Below are 9502 nucleotides of genomic sequence, written 5' to 3' on the forward strand. Positions count from 1 at the left end.
ATATATATATATATATATATACTGTACTTATGTCTTCCCATTCCTATGTATCTATACTGTGTCTATACCTCTGCACTTCTGTATATATTTATTTCTGTAGCAATATACCTTTGTGCCTCGGTATCAATGCTGTGTCTTTGTACCAATGTGCTCCTGTACAGTTATATCTCTGTATCCATGTACAGCTATACTCTTTTTTTTTTTGTTGTTTTACCTTTGTACCTATTTACCTCTGTACCTATAAACTATATATAGGTACTGCTTCAGTACCTATATATTTGTGTACCTGTGTGCTTATGAATTTCTGTATTTGCTTCTATTTGTACAGCTATAGTTCTTTTTCCTCCAATATCATCAACAACAACAACACTATTTGCCTCTAATTTACATAACAGTAACATATTCTCCAATATAAACAACAGTATCAGAGCAATCCTGACAAATCTTTTGGGGAAGTTTATACATTTTGCGAAGAGGATATCTAAATTCTCCCTCAGTTTACAGTCTAAGTATGAAACTTCTCTATCTAATGTATCGGCCTTGTTTATAAAATAACAATACTGTTCCACTGAGTTCAGCAGGCCAGGAATGGTTCATTTTGAGATTCATTAACAACAGTTTGGTTAGCTCTGGTCATGTCCGAGTTGGTTTGTCAATCGTTCTGAGAATGATTAGTAAGGTGAGATAAAAAAAAGTCAGGTGAGATAAAAAAGAAAAAAGGCCTTGGTGTAATAGTTTAAGTATAATGAGAACTTGAGAAAAAAAAAATGATTGGATAACATTATTACTTTCTGGTTCAACTTCCAATAGGAGGTAAAGACTATATTGAGAATTGGGTGAAGTGGTGTCTGTGGATGTCTTGTTCTGAAGGAACAAAACCTAAAGCGGTAAACTTAAGAGATTGTTTTTTGAGAATTATTTACTAAGAATTGACTTTCACATAAGAAATTTGTTGTTGTTTGTTCCCACTTTGGCCTTGAATGATCAAAAGCTTTCCAGTTGTGATCATCCCATCTTTTTTCTTGAGAGGCTCTCTTGGTAGTCCGACTGCCTTTAGTTGGTTGGTGGATAGTCTGCCAAGAAAGTATAAATTCATTCCATCAATATGTTAAATGTAGTAACTGAAAAAGGTGTGTGTGTGTCTATATATGTGTGTGTCTCTGTACATGAATATGTATTCAGATACATAGTCATGCTTGTGTAAGTTTAGTTGTAGTTAGTATGTCTGTTTAAAGCAGTTCTAGTTTCATTTCCAGTTCATTAGAGCCACAACTGTATGGCTGGAAAGATTGATAATGTTGATTTTATTGATCTCTTTTCTCTATATATTGATCACTGAGATAAGAAAGTTTGGGTTTTCACAGTCTTCTTCTGTTATTTATTTTAATATGTGTCAACTGACAGTGATGAATTAATATGGAAGTAAAAATAATTCAACCGACTGGCTTTGGTTGAAGAGTAGGGCAGGACTGTGGTAGTTTTAATGTCTATATTGATTGACAGTGATAAATGAAACAGGAGAGAAATTTCATTTGAGTGAACTTTTGTCTAGAGATTGGCTGTTTATGTTAACCTAACTTATATAGACAGAGGCATGAAAGTGTGTTGAGGGGTGCGACTTGGTTTAGATACTAGACTGAATGGCGGGATACCAGGAAAAATAACATTTATGTAGGCTAGACCAAATAGAAGTAGATTCGTGTAAGATAGACCAGACTGAGGAAGTGGGCCTATATGGAGTAAACCAGGTAGAGGAGGTGGGTTTATATGGGACAGACCAGATAGAGGAGGTAGGTCAGCACAGAGTAAACCAGATAGAGGGGGTGGGTCTATATGGGGTAGACCAGATAGAAGAGGTGGGTCAGTGTGGAGTTAACCAGATAGAGGGGGTGGGTCTATGTACGGTAGAGCAGATAGAAGAGGTGGGTCTAGGTGGGATGGACCAGAGGAAGTGGGTCTGTGTAGAGTGTAGTCCCCTTTATCCCATCTAACTATTTCTCCTCACATTCTTATGAAATTTTCCTCTCTGTTCCCTTTCTCACTCAGCCAGTTTAATCCTCTCTGTCACTTCACCTATATCCACTCCCCACTGCACCTTGATGCTATGTCTTGGCACATATCCACCACCATCCCTCTCACTCTCTCCATCTCTATATTTCTCTGTGTGTCTCTTTTTCAATCTCTTCTTCTCCAAATTGGTTATCTTTGTACCTTTTCTACAGCAAGACACTTATCTCTATCCATCTATTATTCTTGTAATCTCTCATCAACTGGCACAAAGCCACCTCCCTCAATACTACTCTCCCCAGTTGAGGGGACTTAGTCCTGGCTTGCATGTTACTTGGTTACACCATTGGGGTTTGTACTTTGAAAAAAGTACCCAGTCCACTCTGTAAAGGGGTTGGTATTAGGAAGGGCATCAAGCCATAAAGCAGACAGTAGACCTTGGCACAGCCCTCTGGTCTGCCAGCTCTTGTCAAACCATCCAACGCATAGCAGCATGCCAAATGGATGTTAAATGACCACGATGATGTGTGTGTGTGTGTGTGTTTGTGTGTGTGTGTATATATATATATATATATATATATAAATCAGATAGTGGTACAACAATGCACCAATATTTACTGGAGATAGCAGTCGATAATATATGACGCTATATATAAGCATAGTTGACACATTACTCATATATTGTACCATTGTGAGTGACACTCAGTTCTACAAGGTGATATACACATAGAATTAACAGATTTTTAAAATTTTTATTGTTGTTATTGTTCTGTTATCATTTTCCAGATTTGTGAAGCATCTTATTTAAGTTTTCTTTGTTGTTGTTGTTGTTTGTGCATTTGTTTTAGTTATGGCTTTTTACATTTCTACTTGGTTACTCAAAAAAATTTTTTCCCTTTAACACAGAAATTACTTGTTTTCAAAATACATCTGCAAGTGATTGCAATAATCTTTTGAACATGCAGTAACTGGAACTGTTCTTCATTTCAGATACTTGTTGCAGCTGATTCTAGAGGCTGGTTGTCTAGAATGGGCCCTCATCATTTCTGTGGTGCTTCGTGATACTTTGGCTGTGGTTCGTACTGTAAATACTGCAAGCATGACAGATACACCCCTAGAGATGCTGGGGCGAATGAGGGAGGGCTTATCTTACCTGGAACTCTGGGCAGAAACAGAATGGTAAGTTGCATATTACTTCATGTCTTGAGACTTTTCATTTATTTCTCTATATCGGAACCGCTTCACAAACCTTCAGTACTTCAGGCAATGGTTTAAAATGTTCCTAATGCTTATTCTATAGTTGTATGAGAGACAGCATTACTGTTTTTATAATGAATACAAAACTGGATCTTAGGCCTCAATTCAGAGTTTGCAGTGTTCACACGATGACAGCAAATTGTCCTAAACATTTTGTTACAGATCTAAATATTTCCTCATTTGCCATGCTTCTTTTGTATGTCCACTACAATATTTTATTTGGTCAGGGCTGGCATTGTACATGATCAGCTTATATTTAGATGCTGATTTACTCTAAAGAAACAAATGTCTTTGAAGTCATTTCAGGATTGTTTCTCTTGCAGTATATGGTACTGGTGATTGCCAAGGAGCTAGAAATGCATTCACTGTTCTGCCAAGAGAAGATGTCTGGGAATGACTGTTGGTGTTTTACAACATGTATAGCCCACAGCGATAAAGGTTTTCTCTGATAAATTTCACAGTGAAGACAACCTTTGTCCCATGTCTCCCAAATTGATCTAAATGTTTGTTTGTACATAAAATCATTGTTATCTGGAAAAATATGAATAATCCTAATTAGTCAACATTTCTCTCTTGATTTTATGTTTTAATAAGTGTCATTAATACATTTATCTCTACTCCAGATTTTAGTGTTTAACGACTGTAAATAATATATATAATAATAATATATATATATATAGTCTCATAGCTTATATATATATAAGCTATGAGACTTGAACTCACACCTCCATGATTACGCGTCGCGGTGCTCTAAACCATTAAGCTAACCTTAATGAGGGCAGTTTAGCTTAATGGTTTAGAGCACCGCGATGCATAATCACGGAGGTGTGAGTTCGAGTCTCATATATATATAAATTTTGTTTTACTTTCATTTATTTATATTCTGGTGATAAGGTCTTTAGAAATTTGGATGTTTGTATATTATTGTAGGAATTATTTTTACAATTGGAAGACTTGATTGTGAGGGATTTGATGACTGGAGTGATATTTGAACTCATGATAATGTTATTAGTAGTTGTGTGCATTACAATCACCATCATCATGTCTAAATAGTATTACTCTTTTACTTGTTTCAGTCATTTGACTGTGGCCATGCTGGAGCACTGCCTTTAGTCGAGCAAATCAACACCAGGACTTATTCTTTGTAAGCCTGTCGGTCTCTTTTGCCAAACTGCTAAGTTACGGGGACGTAAACACACCCGCATCGGTTGTCAAGCGATGTTGTGGGGACAAACACAGACACACACACAGACATATATACATATACATATATACGACAAGCTTCTTTCAGTTTCCGTCTACCAAATCCACTCACAAGGCTTTGGTCGGCCCGAGGCTATAGTAGAAGACACTTGCCCAAGGTGCCATGCAGTGGGACTGAACCCTGAACCATGTGGTTGGTAAACAAGCTACTTAACACACAGCCACTCCTGCACCTATTATAAACTTTTTGTTGTATTAGTAAAAATTTATGTTAGAAAATAATTTTGATGATTATAATTTTTTCAGAAATTTATCCTAAGTTCTCTAAATTATTATTATTATTATTGCTTTCATCATCATCATCATTATTATTATTATTATTATTATTAATTGTTGACATGTCAGACAAAATGTTTAGTGGCACTTTCTTTGTCTTTACATTTTGAGTTCAAATTCTGCTGATGTTGACTTTGCCTTTCATCCTCTTGGTTGATGAAACAAGTACTGGTTGAGTACTAGGATTGATGTAATTGATTACCCCACACTCCCAAAATTTCATGCTGTGTGCCTATAATAGAAATTGTTATTAATTATTATGATTATTATTGAGTGAGAGAACAGTGCATGCCATCAAAGTGACACTGGGGTACAAATATACAAAACCCAATATACCCACCATGTCTACCTGTCTGATAAGGGTACACCAGGCACATGCATCACAACCATATGTGTGTGATATGCTGATGTTATATCAAAGTAAACAGCACATGACCTTGCATATGGGTGCCCAGATAGAATTTTCTTCAGTTTGAGTAGCCCAGCCTGCTCAAAAGTTCTCTGAATAAGGTTTGTTTAAGGATGTTGAATGAAACACCTATGTTTCTTGAGGTGAATTATTCAAACCCCAAAGAATTCCTCTGAATACATGGCTATGATGCTCCCCCTGCTACTTCTGCTCATGATCAGAGATGCACATATTGTCAGCCACTAAGTTACATGCTCAACTGCTTATGGTCAAGCAACTGACAAGCAAGCCCATCTTTTACTCCAAGATAAAACATACATGATAACACTTCCAATCAGTTATGTTCAGAAGCCATACTACTACTACTACTACTACTACTACTACTATTATTATTAATGTTATTATTATTATTTTAATCTTTCAGCATTGGCTACAAAACCTTCTTTCTTACAATAAACGAGCAGATTCAAGTGCTTGATAGAATTGCCAACCAGATGCCTGCCATTACTAGACTGTCTGTATTACCAGTTGAAGAAACTCCTGTCCATAATGAAAGCAAGACCCTGTCACCAGTCGTGCAGACAATCCGAACTGATAGTGTTGAGAAGAACAACACTGAACCTGATGAAGATAAAAACACTAAGACCAATGATTGTCTTTTATCTTGATAACAACCCACCGATTATCTGTGTATATCTTTCTGTGACATATATATATATCTCCTGGGAACACTGTATTGGCTGCTACCATTCCTCTACAGCCTCACTTCTTCATTGAAACACAACACACCACAACTGTCATTACACCAACAACACAGTACCAATGTCCTTCAGTGAATAACAAGTTCCACTTTTACCTTCAACCTGTGAACCAGCAAAATTTCAAAACTTCAGATCATTTCCTCCTTTTCTCCTTCTTTCTCTTCTTGTCTGAAAACATTTTGATATTCTTCAACAACATAAAAGCTATATTTTCTGAATATATTATAATCTTTATGCTTCTCTGTAGCATCTTTTTTTTTTTTCTTTTTGTCTTCTCTCTCTCTAATTATCTTTTTTTTTTTTAAACTAAAGCTCTATTTTAATGAATTACATGACGACAACTGACCATCTTAGCTTTCATACAAAAAAAAAAAATAACAAACAAAAAATATTACAAGCCGAGACAAATCATGAGTAGTTATATTGTTCTCTGTCTCTGTTATGGGCTCCCAACCCTATACCTACTGCCGTTTTCTTTATCCCATTTTCGATTTTAATTCCCCCATCCCACCCCACCAGTCCTACTGCTTTTTATTGCCTTGTATCTTATTTCAATATCATCTTCCACAAACTAAAAATAAGACGAGAAGAAAGAAGAAAAAAGACAATAAATAAAATATAAACAATGAAAAATATGTACAAACAAAATTTAAAAAAAAAATATACAAAACAGAATAAAATGAAATTCTGTAAATAATTAAAATAATTTAAAAAAAGAAAGGAAAATAGAGAAAATTATGTGTATTATTTTTTGTGAAGTTGGACCAACTGCAAATTGCAGTGTGCAGTAATGATTACACAATGGTGTAGAATTGTTAAAATTGTCTGTAAATCTGGCATCGGTGCAATTCTGAATTTTGTTATCTATGAAGAAAGTATGGCTTCACTTGTGCCTCCCATTTCTCTCTCTCTTTATATTGTTTGTTTTACTGTACATTTGTCAATCATAGGTAAGTTTTATATTCCATACTTTGTAACAGTATGTACAGGAAGTGTAAACTGCAGTGAAAACGTGTACATTGCTGTTTTGTTGTGGAGTGTTTGTGTTTTATGTTTGTGGGTTTCCCATGTTCATAAAACTTGTGTTGTGTAAAGTTTTGGTTCCGAACTGTCTAAATCATGTTGTTGTTTTATAGCACAATTATAGCCATTCCTTCTCATTCCTGGCCTTGATGTCATTCATTAAATATAAGGTTCCTTATTATGCTATAAGCTCTGATTTCTGTATTGTACTTGGATGGACTTTGCATCAATGACATCATTTCTAATGCTATTTGTGTCTTGTATTACATCTTGCCATTGCCAAGCTTTGTTGCAGTTAGCTATGCATGAAGCTATGGACAGTATTTGATGATGCATTGCATAGTGATTAGTCTACAAAGTACTACTGTGGAGAGTATAAAATTACTAGTTTTTGGGCATTATATTCATGCTGCAGTTTTCTTTAAATCACATTGCAGTCAGATATGCACAAAACAATTTCGTTGTTTGTAGTTCACAAATTTGTACAATACATTCAGAACCAGGTACATCAATCAGTCTAGAATACTCATAACATCATAATTATTAGCAATCTGCTATTTAGTAACTTTGTGCCTTTTATCAGATGTGCATTATTTTCATCATCATCATTTCATTTAAAGCTTGTTTTCTCTTATATTTGGATGCACATTATTGACCATTGTGTGAGAGAGTGTGTGTGAATATAACATGGATATGACCTGGATGCCAATCCTAATTGACACTATAACAGGCAGACAAATGCTGTGTTGAGGACAACTATAACATGTGGAAGCAGCTGCTAGATACAAGAGCCAACTGCAACCATTTGCAGAAGCCAAAGTTGTTTATACTTTTGTTTGACAGTTGTAACTATACACACTTTGAATGATAGTGTGTGAAAAGGCATGAAAGCTACCCCAATGTTTAAGAAGTGGGGGGGGGGGGAATAATTTATTTTAATGAGATTTATGGATGCTAAAATATTAAATAAAGTTTTCTCTATCTTTAACAATGTGGTGGCAGTCATCACATGCCTTTGCTTATATATATCAGTAGCAATGTTTAACATAAACTACAAAATCTTTGTTTTATCATCAAATGCAGGTGCTTAATGTAGTTGTAAACCCTTGAAAAACCAAGTCTGTGACCTGCTTGTAATTACTGCTTGAGCCTTTAAGTTCAATCATAGTAACTAGTCTAGAGAGGGAACAGTTTCTATCTGGTTGAATTACTGTTGATAGACTAGACAAGCACTTTCTGTAGAGATGTCCCAGTCATCTGACATATTTTTAAAAAAGCATTTTCTTCTATCTTCAACTTCCTGCAAACCAATTCCATGTAACAAGATGAATATCTAAATTCAAATTTTAAGACGAGTCATTAAAATTCCCAGCTCTTCCTCTGTTGTTTCAAGATTAATTCTTTATCTTTGATTATGAAAGTATGTGAGGAACTCTATCTGTAATAGCAATAACAATAGTGAAGTGTTAAAATACTCAACCGTTGATTTAAATATTATCAATCAATACCTTGTGATTATATTGACACATATTTTACTGTTTCAATCACTAAAAATCAATACTTCACTACTAATGTAACATTCAGGAGGTAAAAAAAAAAATTGTCCTAAAACAAAGTGATTCAATGCAAAGAGGGCTGAACAGTTTTTAAGTTTTTGATGTTTTAGCTGTGGACCTACAACACCACAGTGTTGTGTGGTGTCAAAGATAGAATATTGATTGCTGTCCTTTGAGCAGGTATTTCAGTATCCCTTTGACTCTTTCATTCATGCTTCCTCTCTCTGTATATGTATGTATGTTTGTGAGTGTGTGATTGGGAGAGAGAGAGAGAGACAGAGAGAAAACATTTTACTAGGAAGAAGTGCAATTGTTGTTCCTTGTAAAGCTTCTGCATACAGATTTTTATGAAGATCTCCAGTGACAGTGTTTCAACATGAATCTGCACAGTTCAGACTTTTCCATTGAAAGAATCTCTTACATTCTGACTTCATGATTTTGAAACTTTTCTGCAACCAAATACACCATTGCAGTTAGTTTATTCTGTAGTGATGCCTTTACAATTTGTCGCTGTATACAGTCTCAAAAATATCTTGTCACATACCATTAGATCTGTGGAATCTCTAGATTTCACAGAATAAACTGTATTTTTACATGTTGTTTTTGTTGGTCTTGTTTATTTCTTAAAAGTGATGTGTGGGGGATATTTTGTCGTTTGATGTGGTGTGTCTTCAATGTTTCTTGTTACTTTCTATGCTTATCAACATTGCACACTCTGGAAAAAATTTGATGTTCATGTTTAACTCAGGAGGAAAATAGACAAAACTGAGAAGGCTACATATCTCCCATCTTGTAATATTCAGGTTACCCTCTATGCTCTGTCTGCATAGAATGTATTATTTTTTTCACACATTTTTCATCTAGCTATCAGTGAAAATGTCCAGTCCATCTTTCACGTTCAATATTCTGCTTTTTAAATTCCCTTGACAGCTATTTCATTCTTCATTTTT

General features: G+C 35.1%; 1 protein-coding gene across 2 annotated transcripts in view; it reads left to right on the forward strand.

Annotated features, from left to right (window-relative positions):
* LOC106874539 (guanine nucleotide exchange factor subunit RIC1) overlaps positions 1 to 9150 on the forward strand; it is a 245149-nt gene extending 235999 nt beyond the window's left edge. For both annotated transcript variants that reach the window (XM_014922306.2, XM_014922307.2), the window contains exons 31-32: positions 2998 to 3186; positions 5637 to 9150. In XM_014922306.2, coding sequence (XP_014777792.1) covers positions 2998 to 3186; positions 5637 to 5880 — 433 coding nt within the window. In that variant the 3' untranslated portion in view covers positions 5881 to 9150. The remainder of the gene's footprint in view (positions 1 to 2997; positions 3187 to 5636) is intronic.
* Positions 9151 to 9502: the final 352 nt, after the last annotated feature.

Source organism: Octopus bimaculoides, chromosome 10, assembly GCF_001194135.2.
Source record: "Octopus bimaculoides isolate UCB-OBI-ISO-001 chromosome 10, ASM119413v2, whole genome shotgun sequence".
In the NCBI taxonomy this organism is placed as follows: Eukaryota; Metazoa; Mollusca; class Cephalopoda; order Octopoda; family Octopodidae; genus Octopus; species Octopus bimaculoides.